This window comes from Micromonas pusilla, assembly GCF_000151265.4.
Source record: "Micromonas pusilla CCMP1545 genomic scaffold MICPUCscaffold_2, whole genome shotgun sequence".
In the NCBI taxonomy this organism is placed as follows: domain Eukaryota; kingdom Viridiplantae; phylum Chlorophyta; class Mamiellophyceae; order Mamiellales; family Mamiellaceae; genus Micromonas; species Micromonas pusilla.
The window spans coordinates 151,316-170,704 of record NW_003315883.1 but is presented as its reverse complement, the minus strand read 5'-3'; the positions used below and the strand labels follow the sequence as shown (position 1 = coordinate 170,704).

The 19,389-nt window shown below is 63.0% G+C and overlaps 7 protein-coding genes across 7 annotated transcripts; 3 read left to right on the top strand and 4 right to left on the bottom strand.

Annotated features, from left to right (window-relative positions):
- Positions 1-154: 154 nt before the first annotated feature.
- MICPUCDRAFT_46482 (uncharacterized protein) lies at positions 155-2,701 on the bottom strand. The gene is made up of 5 exons (XM_003055813.1): positions 2,129-2,701; positions 1,722-1,942; positions 1,248-1,509; positions 599-1,073; positions 155-493 (listed from the first exon to the last, which is right to left on the bottom strand). The coding sequence occupies exons 1-5, from the start codon at positions 2,660-2,662 to the stop codon at positions 378-380; spliced, it is 1,608 nt and encodes a 535-aa protein (XP_003055859.1). The 5' UTR covers positions 2,663-2,701; the 3' UTR covers positions 155-377.
- Positions 2,702-3,464: 763 nt separating this feature from the next.
- On the top strand, positions 3,465-4,746 carry MICPUCDRAFT_14367 (uncharacterized protein; the record flags this gene model as incomplete). Its single annotated transcript, XM_003056206.1, has 4 exons — positions 3,465-3,615; positions 3,800-3,975; positions 4,155-4,374; positions 4,559-4,746. The coding sequence occupies 4 exons, from the start codon at positions 3,465-3,467 to the stop codon at positions 4,744-4,746; spliced, it is 735 nt and encodes a 244-aa protein (XP_003056252.1).
- Positions 4,747-5,070: 324 nt separating this feature from the next.
- MICPUCDRAFT_46481 (uncharacterized protein) lies at positions 5,071-9,069 on the bottom strand. Its single transcript, XM_003055812.1, has 5 exons — positions 8,949-9,069; positions 8,516-8,725; positions 7,561-8,361; positions 5,910-7,364; positions 5,071-5,583 (listed from the first exon to the last, which is right to left on the bottom strand). Exons 2-5 carry the CDS (start codon positions 8,537-8,539, stop codon positions 5,191-5,193), a joined length of 2,673 nt encoding a protein of 890 aa, XP_003055858.1. The 5' UTR covers positions 8,540-8,725; positions 8,949-9,069; the 3' UTR covers positions 5,071-5,190.
- A 2,570-nt stretch (positions 9,070-11,639) lies between these two features.
- MICPUCDRAFT_55049 (uncharacterized protein) lies at positions 11,640-12,248 on the top strand (the record flags this gene model as incomplete). The annotated part of the gene is made up of 1 exon (XM_003056205.1): positions 11,640-12,248. The coding sequence occupies one exon, from the start codon at positions 11,640-11,642 to the stop codon at positions 12,246-12,248; it is 609 nt and encodes a 202-aa protein (XP_003056251.1).
- A 134-nt stretch (positions 12,249-12,382) lies between these two features.
- On the top strand, positions 12,383-13,125 carry MICPUCDRAFT_55048 (uncharacterized protein; the record flags this gene model as incomplete). Its single annotated transcript, XM_003056204.1, has 2 exons — positions 12,383-12,631; positions 12,739-13,125. 2 exons carry the CDS (start codon positions 12,383-12,385, stop codon positions 13,123-13,125), a joined length of 636 nt encoding a protein of 211 aa, XP_003056250.1.
- A 659-nt stretch (positions 13,126-13,784) lies between these two features.
- Positions 13,785-16,515, bottom strand: MICPUCDRAFT_24626 (uncharacterized protein). Its single transcript, XM_003055811.1, has 7 exons — positions 16,387-16,515; positions 15,748-16,240; positions 15,324-15,571; positions 14,928-15,119; positions 14,419-14,823; positions 14,023-14,197; positions 13,785-13,918 (listed from the first exon to the last, which is right to left on the bottom strand). The coding sequence occupies exons 1-7, from the start codon at positions 16,477-16,479 to the stop codon at positions 13,863-13,865; spliced, it is 1,662 nt and encodes a 553-aa protein (XP_003055857.1). The 5' UTR covers positions 16,480-16,515; the 3' UTR covers positions 13,785-13,862.
- A 154-nt stretch (positions 16,516-16,669) lies between these two features.
- MICPUCDRAFT_24622 (uncharacterized protein) lies at positions 16,670-18,540 on the bottom strand (the record flags this gene model as incomplete). Its single annotated transcript, XM_003055810.1, has 4 exons — positions 16,670-17,217; positions 17,397-17,570; positions 17,761-17,992; positions 18,499-18,540. The coding sequence occupies 4 exons, from the start codon at positions 18,538-18,540 to the stop codon at positions 16,784-16,786; spliced, it is 882 nt and encodes a 293-aa protein (XP_003055856.1). The 3' UTR covers positions 16,670-16,783.
- Between the last annotated feature and the right edge of the window lie 849 nt (positions 18,541-19,389).

Below are 19,389 nucleotides of genomic sequence, written 5' to 3'. Positions count from 1 at the left end.
TGTCAGCACTTTGTACGTTCTGTTGTACCCTGAAAATTTGTACTTTCGTACTTTCGTACGAAGGTAAAACATCGACATCGATGCGCCCCGAAGGAGCCGCGTCTCCCCGAACGAACCGCGTGATAAATCGTCGAGTCGCGCACGTTACGACGTCGTTCAAGAATGGTTTCGTCACAACGTCAGTCGTCGTCTATCGTCGCTTCGTTTCGCTCCTCGCGCGCGCGCCGGTCGCGAACGCGTCTTCGTCGTCGTCGTTCGCTCTCGCATCCTCGTCTTCAAAAGACGACGATCACGCTGGTCCCCATACGACCCCGTTCGCGCGGTGAACGCCGATCCTTAAGGACTTTGCCCGGCGCGTCTCTCCGCCCACCGTGTTCTCACGAGGCGACGTCAGAACACCCCGGCATGACTCGCTCCCACGCGTCCGCGTTTGCGCGCGCCATCTCCGACAACGTCTCCCCCGCCGCGGTAAACGCGTCGTTGATCTCTCGCTCTAAGGGCCATTCCAATACAAAAACAGTTCATCGGTCAGTTGAAAGGGGGAGCGATCAAATGTTGAAACCGGGCGATGGGTGAAAAACGTTTGTATAGAACGCACCTAAATCCGCGTGCAGCCGCGGGAGCTCCGTTCGCATCCTCGTCTTCATCCCTTCGAACCGCTCGTCCGCCTCCACCAGCGCCGCCTCCGCGGCGTCCGCCTCCGCCTTGAGCTCCTCGACCGTCGACGTCGTCGCGTTGGAGAGCTTCGCGGTGACCGCGGAGAGGACGCCGAAGAACCCGTTTGACGGCGGCGCCGGCGGCGGCGGCGGCGGCTCGCGCAGTTTCGCCTCGTGCAGCGCCCTCTTCTCCGTAGCGCGCTTCTTCGCCGTCGTCAGCCTCATGAGCGCGTCCGAGCGCAGGTCGATGGTTTCCTTCGCGACGCGCGTCAACTCCAACGCGCGTTTCAGGGGCTCCCGGAACGCGTCCGCGAGCGATCGCGCGCTCGCGTCCGTCGGCGCCTTGAGCGACGCCGCCGCGCCTCCCACCTGCGTGAACGCCTGCCCCAACCCCCCGGCCTCCGCGCCCAACAGCACCTTGGGAAGTCGGGGTGGAGTTGAAAGGCGTCAGTTGAAGTTGAAAGGCGTCGAGGGCGGGGATTGAAAGCGAGGGGTGGGCGGAGAGAGACGCCGGGAAAAGTCCTTAAGAAACGGCGTTCACCACGCGAACGGGGTCGTATGGGAACCAGTGTGATAAGAGAACCCCCCCACCTTGGCGCCCTTCTCTTCGCACTCGCCGAGCCGCGTCGCGCGTTCGCCGAAGGTAGCCGCCGCCGCGCCGACGTGGCACGCGCTCGCGATGACGGCGTCGCTCGCGGCGCAGAGCTTCTTCAGCCGCTCTTCGATCGTCAGGAGGTACTCCGTCGCCGCGAGGTACTTGGGGTCCTCCTCCGCGAGGAGCGTCTCGACTTTCGCGCCGGCGACGGCGGCTTCCGTCGCCGCGGTGAGTTGGTTCCACCAGCCCCCCGCGGCGCTGAGCGCCGAGGGTCCATCGTTCAAAGCGACGTCGGGGTGGAGTTGAAAGGCGTCAGAAGCGGAGTTGAAAGGCCTTCGTCGCGGTGTGTGCGTCGGGATTGAAACCAGCGAGGTGTGGGCGGAGAGACGCGCCGGGAGATAAAGTCCTTAAGAAACGGCGTTCACCACGCGAACGGGGTCGTATGGGGACCAGTGTGACATAGAACGCGCCTGAGCGCCGTGCCGGTCGCGCCGCGGTTGTACCACGCCGCCTCCGCGTCTTCGGGCATCTCTTGCGTCGATAGGAACGCGCGGAGCTCGTCCGAGGGCGCCGCGATCGGGTTCGTCGCGAGCTTGGACATGAACAGCGTCAGGCCCGCGGCTCTCTGGCGTAAAAACTCGGGATGAAACGCCGCCGTCGTCACCGTCTTCTCCGGGAGCGGGTAGAGCACCTGTGACGCGGTTAAGCGACGAACGTCGGGGTGGAGTTGAAAGGCGTCAGAAGCGGAGTTGAAAGGTATCGAGGGCGGGGATTGAAAGCGAGGGACCCTGATGGGCGGAGAGAGACGACGGCGAAAGTCCTTAAGGATCGGCGTTCACCGCGCCGACGCGGTCGTATGGGGACCAGTGTCGCGCACCACGCCGGGGTACGTCGCCACGAGGCGATCGCGCAGCCGCGTGAAGTCGGAGAACCGACGCGTGACGCTGTGCGTCGTGGGCGTAGGGTTCGAAGGCGTAGGCGTAGGAGTGCCTGTCGTGCTCGTACTCGCGCTCGTACTACTCGCGGCGTCGCTAAAGCCGCGGGAGACGACGGCGTACCGCGCGTACGCGCCGACCCCATCGCCAACCTTCACCGGGTCGGTCACGAGGATCGCGGGCGCAATCCCGCCGCCGCCGCCGCCGCCGAGGGCGGACGACGACGTCGGCGGTTCGATCCCCGGCGGCGTCGCGGGCGTCGTCGCGGGCGGCGGCGTCGGCGCGACGGGGGCCGCGAGCGGCGACGCCGCGGGCGCGATCTCAGAGCTCGACGTCGTCGTCGGCGCGGGCGTCGGGTCGTCGAGGACGAGGCTGGAGTACAGCGGCGGCGGCGGGTTCAGCGGCGGCGCCGCCGGCGGCGGCGGCGGCGTCGCGTCCGCGACCCCGACCGCGTCCGCGTCCTCGCTGGACATCATCGTTTCGTCCGTCCTCTGCGCGAGGCGGGGGGCGACGCGCGCGCGATTATCGATCTGGGGCGCGGGGTGGCGGGACCGCGAGGCGAAATGAAGTCTGGTTTGGCTTTGGCGCGAAATCGAAAACCGACCTCGAAAACCGGCACCCGCGCTCGAATTTTGAAAGCGGCTCGATGAACTTTTGAAAGCAAGTCTGGTTTCAGCGACGACCGCGACCTTCTACTGCGACTGGAGCGGTTATTGTAAGCGGTGCACCGACCGCGACGACCCAGATCCGTTCGAATACGGAACTCGCGCGCGATCGCTTCGCCGCCGCGGCGCACACCCCGCGCGCGCTGACCTCCGCCCGCGACCTCGACTCGCGCCCACCACCGCGAACGCGCGGAGGAGAACGGCCGAGCGTCGCCCTCGCGAAGAAGAAGACCGGAGCGAAGAGCGACGGACGCGGCCCGTGGCTCGCTGTGTGGAGAAGAAAGTCAAACCGACGAGAGAGAGGTGGCGGATCGATCGATCAGGCGCGTTCTATACACTGGTTCCCATACAACCGCGTTCGCGTGGTGAACGCCGATCCTTAAGGACTTTTCCCGGCGTGTCTCTCCGCCCACCCCTCGCTTTCAATCCCCGTCCTCGGCGCCTTTCAGCGCCAACTGACGCCTTTGAACTCCACCCCGACGTTCGCTTGTATAGAACGGCCCTCAGATCAGATCTTCGAGACGCGCGACGACCGAGAGAGAGACGACCGCGCGCCATGAATCCGAACCTCGACGCCGGCGGCGGCGGCAAGACGAACGTCTCGAACTACGAGATGAACGGCAACTCGTTCCGGAACACGATGCACTCGCTCAACTACGGCAACGTCATGGAGGCGGCGGCGAGAAACTACATGAAGGAGGTCAAGGCTGACGAAGCCGCCGGTGCGAACGTCGGGCCGGTGCAGTACGACCTCGAAGACTTAGGTGCGTTCTATACACTGGTTCCCATACGACCGCGTTGGCGTGGTGAACGCCGATCCTTAAGGACTTTTCTCGGCGCATCTCTCCGCCCACCCCTCGCTTTCATTCCCCGCCATCGACGCCTTTCAACTCCAACTGACGCCTTTGAACTCCACCCCGACGTTCGCTCGTATGGAATGGCCCTCAGAGGACGACCCGGAGCTGCACGCGCTCCACAAGGAACGCATACAGCAGATGAAGGAAGAGCAAGAGAAGCGGAAGGTTATGGAGAGCAAAGGGCACGGGACGTACGCGGACGTGAACGAGGGAGAATTTCTTCCCGAGGTTACGGGCGCGTTTCAGGCGCGTTCACGTTCGCAACCGGTCGCCATACGACCGCGTCGGCGTGGTGAACGCCGTTTCTTCTGAAGGACTTTTCTTCTCTCCCGGCGTGTGTTTCTCTCCGCCCACCACCCCTCGCCGCTTTCAATCCCGACACACCTGCGCGATGTTGCCTTTCAACTCCTCCGACTGACGCCTTTGCGCGGACCGTCGACGCTCAGGTGTGCGTGCACTTTTACCACCAAGAGTTCGAGCGGTGCCGGATCGTGGACAAGCACATGCAGATATTAGCGCGGAAGTACTTCGACACCAAGTTTATAAAGTGCCACGCCCCGGATTTGCCCTTCTTCGTGACGAAGCTGAACGTGCAGGTGTTGCCGTGCATCATCTTTTTTCGAAACGGCGTCGCGTACGACCGAATCGTCGGATTCGAAGAGTTGGGTGCGTTCTGTTCTGTTCTGTTATGCGCGCGCGTTACGTTACGTTACGTTACGTTCGTTTTTCACCCATCCCCCCGTAGTCAAGTCAAGTCAATCGTTTCGTTTCTATATACGTTCGATCGCGCGCGTGGGTCCTTCCCCCCTTTCGACTGACCGATTCCCTTTCAACTGACTGAACTCGTCAGGCGCGAAGGACGACTTCGCGACGTCCAAGCTGGAAAACATGCTTCTCGCGGCGGGGGTGATTCAAACGCCGGAGAAGGGCGAGGACGACAGCGAGGACGAGGCGGACGTCATCGCGAAGGAACGCGCGAATAGGATCACGTACGGGTTCACGAAGTACAGCGACGACGAGGATTCGGACTTTGACTGACGACGACGGATGGTCACGCGGGGGGGACGAAAAAAATGATTCGCTCCATCTCCAGCCGTGTTTTAATAAAAGAAAAGTGTTGAGGTCTACTAGAGCGAGATAGCTTCCAGGTTGTCAAACACTCTTACTTACGCTCTAGTAGACCTCTATTTCTCAACAGGCAGTACCTTTCCCTCTTTCTTCTCGTGAAATCGTGGAATTACGTCGTGCCGTAGCAGTAACATTATTTGTTGACTTTCGAGCGAGAATTTTGCCGAGGCTCGATCGGCGAGCGCGACGGGGGGGAGCGGGAGACGGCGCGTCGCATCCGTTAAGCAAAAACGTACTTCCGTAAGCGTTTCAAATACATCTTCTTCTACTTTACGATACCCTCCGCGCCTCGCGCTGCGTTCGCGCCCCGCGCGCGACCTCCCGTCCCTCCGTCAATCCTCCCTCCCGTCGTCGTCACAAGAACATGTCGAGCTCGTGCCTTCGATACGCGCACTCGCCCTCGTCCTCCAGCTGCGGGTAGTGCGCCGCGAGCGCGTCTTGCGACCCGATGTACAACGCGTTATAAATCTTCCAGTACGTCTCCCGCACTTTCCTCGCCGGGTGAAACAACCCCTGCAGCGTGTACCCCAACACGAACCCGGGTCCCAAGCACACGCGCGCGCCGTCGATCGCCTCAGAAACGGCGTTGATGAGATGCGGACTCGTCTCGAAAACGTTCGGCCACGTGTAATTCAACAGATGCGTGATCGCGTCTTCGCATCCCAACCCGGCGCATCCCAACGCGAGGTGCTTCACCGTCACCGCCGCGGTCTGTCGATGCACCAAGTCACGGTCCATGAGCGCGTCCTCGAGCAGCGGCGTGACGGCGTAGACGTAGTCTTTGGGTCGAAGGTCCACACGAGCGATGACGTCGGGGTGGAGTCGAAAGGCGTCAGAAGCGGAGTTCAAAGGCGTCGAGGCGTGTGCGTCGGGATTGAAACTAGCGAGGGGTGATGGGCGGAGAGAAACATACGCCGGGAGAGAAAGTCCTTAAGGATCGGCGTCCACCACGCCGACGCGGTCGTATGGGGACCAGTGTGAAACTAGAACGCGCCTTTGCCCATCTCGCCGATGTACTCGAACAAAAACGCGAGCGACTTGAGGACGCCGTTTTGAATGTTCAACTCCGGCACGCGGTATTCGTTCATCAGCGCGGGCAGCACGGTGAACGGCGAGCACGTCTCCGCGACGATGGCGATCGCGACCGTCGTGCACACGCGATTCTGTCGCTCCTGCACTTTCAGGTTGTTTAGCAGCGTCGCGAGGACGTCTTGGGGCCCGATGGCTTTCGCGATGAATCCAAAGGTGTTCACGGTGGCGCGTCGAATAGCCTTCTTCGTCGCCTTGAGCATCTCGAGAAGTTCGAAACAGATGCGCATCCACTCGCGCGCGGGGACGAACTCCGCGCCGCGGTCCGCGATCCGCCCGACGAGGTCGATGCAGTTCTCTTGCACCTTCTCGTGCCTGTTCTTCAGGATCGGCGTCAGCCGCGGGAGGAGGTCCTTCACCGGCGGCGTCATCTTCGACATGCCGGTGACGTTGACGATGGACTTGAGCGCGCCGAGAATGGACCCGAGCACCTCCGGGTACTCCTCCCCGAGGTACTCGTACAACACCACGCCGAGGTGGCCCATGAGCTGCTCCTCCTCGCACGTTTTCATCACGCTCGCGACGCGCGCGATGAGATCCGCAGCCTGCTGCCGCACCTCCGCGGATTTGTTGTTCAGACGCCACTTGATCGTGCCGCAAATTTGGGGAAGATACGGCTTGGCCCTTGTCCCCAACGCGTTCACGACGGTTCCGAACCCGTCGAGCATGACGTCGCCGTCGTCGCCCGTCTGCTCCTGGAACGAATACAGGATGCCGTCCACGAGGAGCTCCTCCAGGCGCGCGTCCACGTCCGCGGTGCCGAGCTTTTCGATGACGCGCGTGATGGTCTCCATGACCATGCGTCTGTACGGCTCGCTCTCGTCTTTTAAATCCTCGACGACGCGTCCGACGATCTCGCTGACGCCAACCTTGAGCGCGATCTCGAGCGTCGTCTCCACGAGCTGCGTGTAGTTTCTGCGGTCGAGCGCCATGCGTCGGACCCAAAAGTTTTTGAAAAACTCCGGCATCACCTCGGTTCGGATGTACTCCGGCTCCACGCCGTCGGTGCCGACGCATTGCTTGACGACTTTGAGCGTGATTTTCTTCATCTCTTCGTCCGCGCTCGCAAACTCGCGGATGAGAATCACCATCACCTCGCGCGTATAATAGTTGGCATACATCGCGTCCATGAGCGGGATGATAAACCCGATGGCTTTCAAGAACGCGGCGAGGACTTTCCCTCTGTGCGCGCGGATGCCCTTCCACAGCGGCTTGAGGACGCTGTCGAAGGACTCGATGCCGTAGGGCGCCGCCGCCTCCGCGAGCGCGGCGACGGACAGCGCGGTGATCGTCCGCACTTTCTGGTTCTCGTCCGTGAGCCCGTGCTCGATGATCTCCACGAGGGATTTCAGGTGCGGAAGCACCGCGCAGCCGAGGAGGATGGCGATCTGTTGCGTGATCTTGACGCCGGTGTGACGCGCCTGCCACGACTTTTTGGACTGAGGGAAATTGTCCATACGAAGCGACGTCGGGGTGGAGTTGAAAGGCGTCAGAAGCGGAGTTGGAAGGCATCGATGGCGGGGATTGAAAGCGAGGGGTGGGCAGAGAGAGACGCGCCGGGTGAAAAAGTCCTTAAGAATCGGCGTTCACCACGCCAACGCGGTCGTATGGGGACCAGTGTAAGATAGAACGCACCTGACACACCGCCTTGAGAAACGGAAGCAACGCCGGCACGCCGAGCGCCTGCGCGACGACCGCGAACGCGCGCGCGGTCGTGTTCCGAACGTACTCGTCCACGTTGTCGATGTCCGGACGCATCGCGGCGATCATCGTCGCGAGCCCCGCGGCTTTCGCGAGGTTAGATATGATCTCCCGCCCTTCCACGCGCGCGTAGTAGTCCTCGTCGATGAGAAGAGGCTCGATGACGACGAGAATCTTGTGCACGTACGGTCGGACGAGGTCGTCGAGTTTGTACAGGATCCTGTCGATGACCTTCACGAGGAGGTGCCGCTCTTGGTCCTCCAGCGTGGGCGACATGAGGAGCGGGAGGATCTGATTGAACAGAGGCCCCGCGCCGAATTCTCGCGCCTTATCCGTCAGCTGCCGCAACGCCGATTTTCGCTGCGGCGGCGTCCCGTTCTTCACCTTGAGAAGCATCTTCATGATCTTCCTCTCTTTCTGTTCCTCCAACGACAGCTCCTCCTCCTCCGTCTCTTTCAGAAGCGGCGCGAAGTACTGGTAGTCCTCCGGCTTCATGTTCGGCAAACCCTCGGGCATCTCCGGGACGTCGAAAACCTGGCCGCGATCTTCATCCGGGAGCTGGTAAAACCCCCCCGCTCCTCCCGGCGTCGCGCCGCCGTACGGCGCCGGCGTCGCGAGCAGCTTCCTCGCGGGCGTGCGTATCGGGACGTACGACGCCGGCGGCTCTAAAATTTTATACCCCTCGCTCGGGAGCATCGCGTCCAGGTCCTCGTCCGAGAGCGGTCGGTTGCGCGCCTGGAGTTGAAAGGCGTCAGAAGCGGAGTTGAAAGGCGTCGAGGGCGGGTATTGAAAGCGAGGGGTGGGCGGAGAGATGCGCCGGGCAAAGTCCTTAAGGATCGGCGTTCACCACGCCATCGCGGTTGTATGGGAACCAGTGTATAGAACGCGCCTCCACCTCGCGTTCCCAACGCATCGCGTTGTACTGCTCGGGCGTCAGCGGCTGCCCCGCCTGCGCCGCCGTCGCCGCCGCGAGCGCGCGCGCGTCCGGGGTCTGCGCGCCGTACGCGAGCTGGTCCGGGCCGGGGGTGGCGCCGCCGTCGAGGACGAGCGGCGTCGCCGCGCCCGCGAGGATAGACGGCGTCTCGCCGAGACCCGCCGACTGAGGCGCGTTCCATCGTTCAAAGCGACGTCGGGGTGGAGTTGAAAGGCGTCAGAAGGAGCGGAGTTGAAAGGCGTCGAGGTGTGTGCGTCGGGATTGAAACCAGCGAGGGGTGATGGGCGGAGAGAAACACACGCCGGGAGAGAAAGTCCTTAAGAGACGGCGTTCACCGCGCGAAGAACGCGGTCGTACGGGGACCGGCGTGAGAAGGTAGAGAACGCGCCTGACGCTTCAGCAGCGGCGTCTCGTCCCAGCGCGAGCGGTTGCGCTTCGGCGTGGGCTGCGCGACGGCCGTCGGGTGCACCGGCGTCGCGCCCCAGTCGCCGCCCTGGCGCGCGGCCGCGTCCGCGCCGCCGCCGTCCTCCCACTCCAACTCCGCGGCGGACGCCGCGAATTCAGCCTTCGGCGTCGCCGAGTCGTCCGCGGCGGCGGAGTCCCAGCGGTTCCTTCGGCGCTTCGCCGCGGGCTCCGGCTCCGCGAGCGCCGCCGCCGCCGCGACCGGCGCGGCGGCGTCGGCGGCGTCGATCGCGCCGCCGCCCGCCGCCGCGAGCCTTCTCGCGTCCGCGGCGGCTCTCTCCGCCTCTTCCCTCTTCTTCTGCGCGATCTGTCTCATCGTGTTGTCCCGCTCGCGATCCAGCGCCGCCTCCTTCATCCTGTCCGCGTACGTGGACGTCCCAGCGTCATTCGCCGCGCCCGCGTCGTTACCCCCCTGCGGCGCCGCGAAGGCGTCGTGCCGCGTCGGCGACAGCGTGCGGTTCAGCCGCCGTTTGCTGTAATCGGATTCGCGATCAATGATTCTCTTGGATCCGCCAAAGTGCGCGCCGACGACCTGTTCGTCGTCCTCCACCTCGCCTCGCGGGAGGTCGTCCATGATCGCCTTGGGCGCGGTGAACGAGCTCAGCGCGGCTTTTTTTCTGCGGACGGAATCAAAGGGGCGCGGGGTGTCGCGGACGGAGTGGAGTGGAGTGGAGGTCAGAGGCGCGCGCGGGCGGCGAGCGGGCGGATAGAGGATGGATCGAAGAGGGAGGGAGCGATCGCGAGATCGATTCATTCGATCGCGAGATCGCGGGCGGGACGATCGGTCGCGCGCGCACCTCACGGGTTCGTCGTCCTCGGGGTCTTCTTCGTCTCTGATCTCCGTGTCGTACCCCGCTTTGGACGCCGCGAGGGCGGCCGCGGCCTTGCGCTCCGCCTGCAGGCGCGCGATCTCGTCGTCTTCCTCCGCGGGAGGCGCCATGACGACGAACGACGAACGACGCGCGCTGCGCTCGAACGATTCCCTCCCGCGCGCCGCGAAGGGTGCGGACCGATCGCCGCCGCCGCGCCTCCTCTCTCGCGGTCCGAAGCGCGCGTCGGTTCGGTTGGAAGAACGCGCCCGCGCGGTCTCTTCGTCGCCGCGACGCGCGTCTCGGGCGCGCTCGCTTCTGACTGACGACGCGGGCGTCGAGCCGTCAACCCTAACCAGGCCAGGCCGCGAGTTCGCGTTCGCCCGGCGAGGCCAAATTCTCGGTTCGGAGCGTCTCGGCTCCATTCCGAGCGCGACGCCAAGGCGCGCGCGCACGCGACGCGCACGCCTCGCGAAGAGAGACCGCGGCGGTCGCGACGCGATCCGCGCGGCGAGGCGCGCGCGCTCGCGAGCGCGCGAAGAAGAAGAGAACCCCGGCCGAGCGGGCGCGAGGAGGAGGAAGGCGGCGCGCGGCGGTGAGAGAGGTGCCGACGAGAGAAGCGGCGAGGGAGGGAAGCGATACATTAATTTCGACGACGCGCGCCCCGTCGTCGTCGCCGCCGCCGCCGCCGCCGCCGCCATGGCCATCTACGTCAAGGCCTTCTCGCTCGTCCTGAAGACCGCGTCGAAGCCGCTCGCGAAGAAAGTGAAGGAGATCACGATCCAGAGCCCGACGGTCAGAGAGTTCATGATCCGAACCGCGCTGCGCGTGGACCGACTCAATCAGGCGCGTTCTATCATCACACTGGTCCCCATACGACCCCGTCGGCGCGGTGAACGCGATTCCTTAAGGACTTTTGCCGTCGTCTCTCTCCGCCCACGTCACGGTTTCAATCCCGACACACCTCGACGCCTTTCAACTCCACCCCTGACGCCTTTCAACTTCACCCCGACGTACGTCGCTTCGCGCGGCGCGACCCTCGTCAGTCGATCATGTCCCCGGTGGACGCGGCGCCGGCGCTGTCTCCCGGCGGCCGCCGAATGAAGATACAGACGAAGGACCCTAAGCCGAGGGTGATGTCCCCGGACCAGGCGCTGACCGCGGCCGCGGACTTCCTCGGCGAGGCGTTCGTTTTCGCCGTCGCGGGAGGGCTGGTGTGGTGGGAAGCCGGCAAGAGCCAGGCGCGTTCTGATTCCTCACACTGGTTCCCATACGACCCCGTTCGCGTCGTGGACGCCGTTCCTTGAGGACTTCCTTTATCTCCCGGCGCCCTCTCCGTCGCTCTCTGTCGTCCAATGAAACGTCCACGTCATCAAATAACTAACCAATGACATCACTTCCCGCCACATCACCCACCAATCGAACGCGAACGACCCTCAGGCGAAGGACGACGCCAAGGCGGCGGCGGCGGCGGCGGAGCGCGAGGACCTCGCGCGGCTCTTGGGGCTGCAACAGCGCGCGCTGAGGGAGCTGACGGAGGTTGTGAGGGAGATTGGGGAGTTCAGGCACGGCGGGGGGGGGAGCGCGGCGGGATGACGACGAGGCCTTTGGTGGTGCCTCCAGTAAGTAGTCTATCTTTAACACGAAGACGACGACGAAGCGTAAGCGTGTCATCATTTTCTGAAAAAGTTTCGACCAGGCACTTCAACCAACTCTTCTCGAACCTCTCGGAAACCTCGACGAATGGATCGATCAGTCCGCGTCGCGCGCTCGACGCACCGCGTCCCGGTCGTCGCCAGGACGACATCATGGCGGACGCGGAGAATAAGCCGAAGAAGGACAAGAAGAAGAAGGAGAAGCGCGAGCGCGGCGACGGGAAAGTAGACGAGCGCGGCGTCAAATCGTCGAAGACGTCGAACCCGTCGAAGTCGGCGGCGGCGAAGAAGAAGAAGAAGCCGCCGTCGGACGCGCCGTCGTCCGCGCCGCCGGTCGCCGCCGCCCCGGTCCCGGTCGGGAAGGCGGCGCGCAAGCGCCACCTCGTCCGGTGGTTCCGCGACGCGCTCGCGGACGCGACCGACGACGCCGTCCGCGTCGACTTCCTCGCCGCGCGCGATTACGCCTCGGTCGCGAACGTGATTCGGTCGCGCGCGCGCGCGCTCGAACGCCGCGACGCGTCAAAGTCGCACGCGGAGGCGATTCGATTGCTCGACAACAAAGGGCACTTCCTGAACATCGTGGACCAGTGCGTGGAGAAGAAGGAGGAGGAGGAGGCGAGCGCCGCCGCCGCCGCGGTGGCCGAAACCAACCGAGCGCATTGGGAAAACGTGAAACGCCGGCACCGCGCGAAGGCGCGTCCGCGTCCCGGTTCACACTGGTCCCCATACGACCGCGTCGGCGTGGTGAACGCCGATCCTTAAGGACTTTCTTTATCTCCCGGCGTATGTTTCTCACCGCCCACCTCTCGGTTTGAATCCCGACACACCTCCCTCGACGCCTTTCAACTCCGACGACTTCTGACGTCTTTCAACTCCGCCCCGACATCATCGCTCGTATGGACAATTACCCAAAGTTCGAAAAGGCGGGCGGCGCGGATGGCGTCGCGGAGAAGAAACGCGCGGCGAGGGAGGCGAAGGAGGCGCACCGTCTGGCGCAGCGCGAGCGCGAGGCGCGCGAAGCTTCGCTCAAGGCGCTCGCCGCGGACAGGAAGGAGTATAAGCGTCGAAAGGACGAGTGTCGCCTCAAGGGCGCGTGCCTCGACTGGTGCAACGTCGGGAAGTGTCACTTCGGGAGCGAGTGTCAGGTGCGTTCTATACATACGTGTTTCACCCATCGCCCGGTTTCAACATTTGATCGCGTGGGCCCCTTTCAACTGACCGGTGAACTTGTTTTGTATGGAACGACCCTCAGTTCGAGCACGTGGACGAGATGAGAGGGACGCTCGTGGAGCTCGCGAAGAGGATCGACGCCGCGGACGTGGGCGGGAAGAAGGGGATAGTCAAGAACGCGGAGGAAGCGGAGCGACGCCGACGAGGGAAGTCGACGAAGAAGGATAAGGACGGGAAGGAAAAAAAAGAAAACGGCGGCGGCGACGAGAGCGACGAGAGCGAGGACAGTTTCGATCGCGCCGGCCGCGCCGGCGACGCGAGCGACAGCGACATCGACAGCGACGACGCGAGCGACGGCGACGGCGACGCCTCCGCGAAGAAGAAGAAGAAGGAGAAGAAGAAGGAGAAGAAGAAGGTCCTCAGGCGCGTTCTATACACTGGTTCCCATACGACCGCGTCGGCGCGGTGAACGCCGATCCTTAAGGACTTTGCCCGGCGCATCTCCCCGCCCGCCCACCGCTTTCAATCCCCGCCCGCGTTTCCTTTCAACTCCGCTTCTGACGCCTATGAACTCCACCCCGACATTCGCTCGTATGGACCCTCGACCCTCAGCGTCCTCCCCGGAGACGACGGCTCCGACGACGACGACGGCTCCGACGACGACGCCAGACTGCCGCGGATGGTTCAGATGCGAAGGGCGAAGATCCGCGAGGAGGAGCGCGAGCTCAAGGCGGCGAGGGCGAAGGAGAGAGAGATCGAGCGCGCGAAGGCGGCGGCGTTGGCGAGGAAGCGCGAGGAGCGGCTGGGAGGGGGCGGAGCGCGCCGCGCGAGGGAGAGAGGCGGGGGAGAACGGGGGACGCCGCCGGGCCGCGGCGGCCGCGGCGGCGGCGGCGGCGGCGGTCGCGGCGGGAGAGACGGTGGTGGAAGAGGCGGTAGCGGCGGCGGCGGCGGCGGCGGTCGCGGCGTGAAACGGCCGTACCAAAGCGGTTACCCGGGCGGCGACCGCGACGGCGGCGGCGGCGGCGGCGGCGGCGCGAAGAAAAAAAAACCGAGACACGCGGACGGGAGACACGCGAAGCACGCCGCCGCGCACGCGGCGAGGTTGGGAGGCGCGGCGCGTGAATGAATGAATGAATGAAGGATTGATGAAACGCATCATCGCTACGAGCCGTTAGTGTTAGTTATATCGTTTGGTCGTTATTTCTATTATTCGTCTCCGCCGTCGCCGTCGTCGTCGTCGTCGCTCTCGTCGTCCTCGTCGTCTGAGGGCAATTCCATACAAAAATTGTTCATCGGTCAGTTGAAAGAAGACGCGATCAAATGTTGAAACCGGGCGATGGGTGAAAAACGTTTGTATAGAACGCACCTGAATTCGGCTCCTTCTCGCTCTCCGGCTCGCTCTCGTACTCCACGTCCAGCGCCTCTTTGTTCCTGCGCTTCATCGCGACGATCTCCGCGACGCGCACGCGGTTCCGATCCCGTTCCCAGTCCCTGATGCCGTCGATGAGCTCGTCCAGCCGTCGCCTCTCTTCCTTCGCGAGCTGATGAGGGTCGAGGGTCCATCGTTTAAAGCGACGAACGTCGGGGCGGAGTCGAAAGGCGTCAGAAGCGGAGTTGAAAGGCGTCGCGGTGCGTCGGGATTGAAACCAGCGAGGGGCGGTGGGCGGAGAGAAACAAACGACGGGAAGAAAAGTCCTTAAGAATCGGCGTTCACCACGCGAACGCGGTCGTATGGGGACCAGTGTGATGAACCAGGACGCGCCTTATCCTCCAACGCGTCGATGGCGGAGGCGTGAAAATCGTGATGCGACTGCACCGAATTCATGAACGTGTCCTTATCCCCGAGGAGGAGCTTCGTGTCCTCGGAGCACGCGTCGTCGAGCTCGCCGCTGCCGAACCGCTCGTACACGCGCATCGCTTCCTCTTGCAGCCCGGCGAAGTAGTTCTCCTCGAGCTCGCGAATCTTTTCGAAAAATTCAGTTATGATCGTCTTGCTCTTGCTCACGATCTCGGTGTACTCGCGGTCAAACTCAAACACGAGGTCTTTGACGATCTCGACGTTCCGCAGCTCCATGTCCATGAGTTCCTGACACAGGTCGTCGGACCGCGTATCGAGCGCGGTGACGATCTCTTCCCCCTCCGCGAGCTCCACCATAACCCCGTACGTCTGAGGGCCGTTCCATACAAAAACAGTTCTGCGGTCAGTTGAAAGGGGACGCGATCAAATGTTGAAACCGGGCGGTGGGTAAAAAACGTTTGTATAGAACGCACCTGAAACGCGCGCTTCCGGTCGTCCTCCAACGCGGCGACGGCGACTCTCGCGCGCTCGTCGCCTTCGCCCAACGCCCCGTCCACGACCGTTTTCCATTCCGAGTGCTCCTTCTTCTTCCTCTCTAACTGCCGCGCCATAGCGTCCTTGAACTCCTCCACGAACACGATCCACTTCTCGCGAAACATCGGCAGCTCCTGCATCAACTCGGGGTGCTCCGGATTGGGCACCTCCTGCGAGGGTCAAAGAGGGTCGATCGTGGGTGGCGGGGTGAAGCGATCGGTCAGTCGAACGTCTTACCGGTCAAACGTTGAAAGGGAAGCGCGGGTGAAGAGTGACGACGGGGAAAGTCCTTAAGGAATGGCGTTCACCACGCGTCAACGCGGTCGTATGGGGACCAGTGTGAAACTAGAACCAGGACGCGCCTTCAGCTTGGCGTACTCCGGGTCGTCGCGCATCATCCGCTCGAACAGCTCGCTGATGCCGCTGACGTTCGCCTCGACGTACGTCGCCTCCCTCGCGGCAGCCTCTTTCTCTAGTAACGCCTTATGCGCGTCCGTTTCTTCCCGCTCCTCGAGTTCGATCATCTCGTCTTGGTACTGCTCGCGAGCCGCCGCCGCGTGCTCCTCTTTCACCACGCGATGATCTAAGGGTGGAGTTGAAAGGCGTCAGAAGCGGAGTTGAAAGGTACCGAGGGCGGGGATTGAAAGCGAGGGACCCTGAGCGGAGAGATGCGCCGGGAGATAAAGTCCTTAAGGATCGGCGTTCACCGCGCCGACGGACGCGGTCCTATGGGGACCGGCGTAACTAGCTAGAACGCACCTAGGTACTTCAACCCTTTGACGTGCGACAGTACGAACGCGCGGTACTCCGGGTCCTTACACGCGCCGTTCCCGCCGAGGTTGAGCACCCTGATATCCTTGAACGCGGTCAGCGGGGACAGCTGCTCCAGCTCGTCGAGCTCGTTGTTCCCGAGCGAGAGCGTCGAGAGCGTCTTCCTGAACGCATCCATCCCTTCGATCGTTCTGATCTTGTTGTTGAACAGCGAGAGGTCGTTCAGCTTCGTCAGCGCGTCCAGGTTTTCGATCTTCGTAATCTCGTTGAACGACAGGTCGAGCCGCTCCAAGTGCGTGAGGTGCGACAGGTTCTCGATCACCCTGATGCGGTTGTTGTCCAGGCAAAGCTTCGTGAGCGACGCGAACGGCGCGAGGTGCGCGATGCGGTCCAGACGGCAGAAGGACAGCGCGACGTGCTTGGCGTCTTTGAACTGCACCGCGCGGCGCTTCGCGTCCAAGTGCTCCGGCGCGCCGTCCACCTGACGGAGTGGAGTGGAGCGGAGAGGAGGGAGGAGGGGTGAGCGAGCGCCGACGACGACGACGACGACGACGACGACTTTCGGGGAGGGGAATGACTCATTCTTCTTCGCTTCGCGCGAGAGGCGACGCGCGGGAAGAAGCGGACCTGGATCCCCGCGAGCGCCATCGTCGCGTTGATGACGTGCGCTTCATCGTTGTTGAGAGGCTCGTCCAGGTTCAGCGGTTTCGCCTTCACCATCGCGAGCGGAGGACCCGACCCGCCCGGGAGGGGTCGCGCGCGAACGAATGGCCCGCCCGTTTTGGCAGTCTGATGATGAGATTGCATTTTCTCACACGCATTTAGATGAAGGCGAAAAACAAAAAAATGTCTGGGACGACGACGACGACGAGAGAAGATCTCACGCGCGCGTTACCGTCGAGGACTCTTTCGTAATACTGTAGTATCATAAAAGCAAAAAAAACAAACGCGCGCTGCCACTGATAAACTGACGAGAGCTCTCTCGTCTCGTGAAAGGCCCCGTCCGTCGCGAAATAAGATGACTCTATTCCGAACGCGCGGCGTACGACGTGAAGTGCATCTCCTTGCAGTCGATCCCCACCATCGCCTCGCCGAGCCCCTGGGACACCTCCGCGAGGATCTTCGGGTCGTTGTAGTGCGTCACCGCCTGCACGATGGCGCGCGCGCGCTTCGCCGGCTCGCCGGATTTGAAGATGCCGGATCCGACGAAGACGCCGTCCATGCCCAGCTGCATCATGAGCGCGGCGTCCGCGGGCGTCGCGACGCCCCCCGCGGCGAAGTTCACGACGGGGAGGCGCCCGAGCGTCTTCGTCTGGCGCACGAGCTCGAGCGGCGCGCGGATCTCCTTCGCGTACACGAAGATCTCATCCTCGGACATGGCCTGAAGGCGTCGAATGTCGCCCATGACGGCGCGGCAGTGGCGCACCGCCTCGACGACGTTCCCGGTGCCAGCCTCGCCTGAGGGTAATTGTGCATACGAGCGAACGTCGGGGTGGAGTTCAAAGGCGTCAGAAGCGGAGTTGAAAGGCGGCGAGGGCGGGGATTGAAAGCGGGCGGTGGGCGGAGAGAACCGCCGGGAAAAGTCCTTAAGGATCGGCGTTCACCACGCCGACGCGGTCGTATGGGGACCAGTGTACGGGACGCGCCCTTCGTGCGGATCATGCTGCACCCCTCCGCGACGCGGCGCAAAGCCTCGCCGAGGTCGCGGCAGCCGCACAGCACGGGCACCTTGAAGTTATGCTTGTTGATGTGGTTGATCTCATCCGCGGGCGTGAGCACCTCGCTCTCGTCGATGTAGTCGATGCCGACGGCTTCCAGGATCTGAGGGTCGTTCCATACGAGCGAACGTCGGGGTGGAGTTGAAAGGCGTTAGTTGGCGTTGAAAGGCGTCGAGGGCGGGGATTGAAAGCGAGGGGTGGGCGGAGAGAGACGACGGCAAAAGTCCTTAAGGATCGGCGTTCACCTCGCGAACGGGGTCGTATGGGGACTAGTGTATAGAACGCGCCTGCGCCTCGACGAAGTGTCCGATGCGCGCCTTCGCCATGACCGGGATGGTGACTGCCTCCTTGATCGCCTTGATCATCGTCGGGTCGGACATGCGCGCGACGCCGCCGTCCTTGCGGATGTCCGCGGGGACGCGCTCGAGCGCCATGACGGCGACGGCGCCCGCTTCCTCCGCGATGCGCGCTTGCTCCACGTTGACGACGTCCATGATGACCCCGCCCTTGAGCATCTGTTGGCGGCGGGCGGTGATGAGGAGGGTTTGAGGGTGTGCGTGGTCAGGGTAAGGTGTTAGGGTTAGGGTTAGGGTTCGCGCGTCGCGCGCGGGCGGCACCTTCGGGGCGAGGTTCGAACGAAAGATTGACCGACAGATCGCGCGACGGCGATCGAGCGAGCGAGCGAGCGCTCGTCGACGATGACGTCACGACTCGGAAAAAGCGCGTCGGCGCGACGCCGACGGATCTCCGCGCGCGGGCGCTCGCGCGACGTGCGCGCGCGCGACCGCGCGACGGATTCTCGTTCCCGACGCCACGGCGAGTTCGAGCGCGGCCGCGGCGAGACGCGACGGCGGACGCGACGCGCGGGACCGCGGAGAGATCCCGACGCGTCGCGGGAGGAAAACGCGATTGCAAGCTGTACGCGGCACCCCCGTCCCCGAGACTTTTCCGCGCGGCGCGCGGCGGCGTCGGAAACGCCGCGGCCGCGAGCGACGCGACGCGAGCGGCGCGCGATTCGCACCTGCGCGAGGCCGACCTTGACGGCGAACGTTCCCTTCTGCATCTCGCTGGCCATGTCGAGCGTGTGTGCGGTCGTGCGGTGCGACGCGCGCGTCGGTGTGTCCGCGCCGACGTTTCGTGAGATGGGGCCGACGTGGCCGCGGAGAACCCCAGATTTTCGGCGTGCCATGCCACTCGGTACACAGCTACGAAGGTACACACCTTCGGTACAGTAGGGCCTACCTGCAACTTACGCGCCTCTCGAACTACTTTCGTACCTTCGTACGAAAGTACTTTCGTACTTTCGTACTTTTGTAAAGTACATACTGTTTCGTACGAAAGTACTTTCGAAAGTACTTTCGTACTTTCGTACGAAAGTACGAAATAAAGTACTTTCGTACTTTGTACGAAAGTACATGTACATTTTTATTACGTGTAATCATTTACAGTACGTGTACAATATTTATTTTTACAGTAGAGGGTTTTAGTAGCAAAATCGGGTCTAAAATCGGGTGGAAAATCGGGTCACCCCACCCGATTTTAGACCCGATTTTGCAACGACCCACCCGAATTCGGGTGAACCCACCCGATTTTAAAACCGGGTGGGTCAAAATCGGGTCTAAAATCGGGTGGGTACGAAACCTGAAATGACGGTTTAAATCGTCGCGTTTTATTAAATCGTCAATGATGAGAGAGGAGAACTTTTTTTGTTGAAAGTTGCGTCCGGCCCTGTTCGAGCGCTGATTACGTCGTGATCATCACAGCGAGCGGTGCAATGTTTTTGAATGGGTCGACGCATCGTGGTGTTTCGAGTAAATTCTTTGCGGACGACGTCGGCGTTTGTGACGCTCCCGCGACTCCAGCAGCGCGCGAACGCCCGCGGGTACCCCTTTCAAACGACCGAAGGAGACCC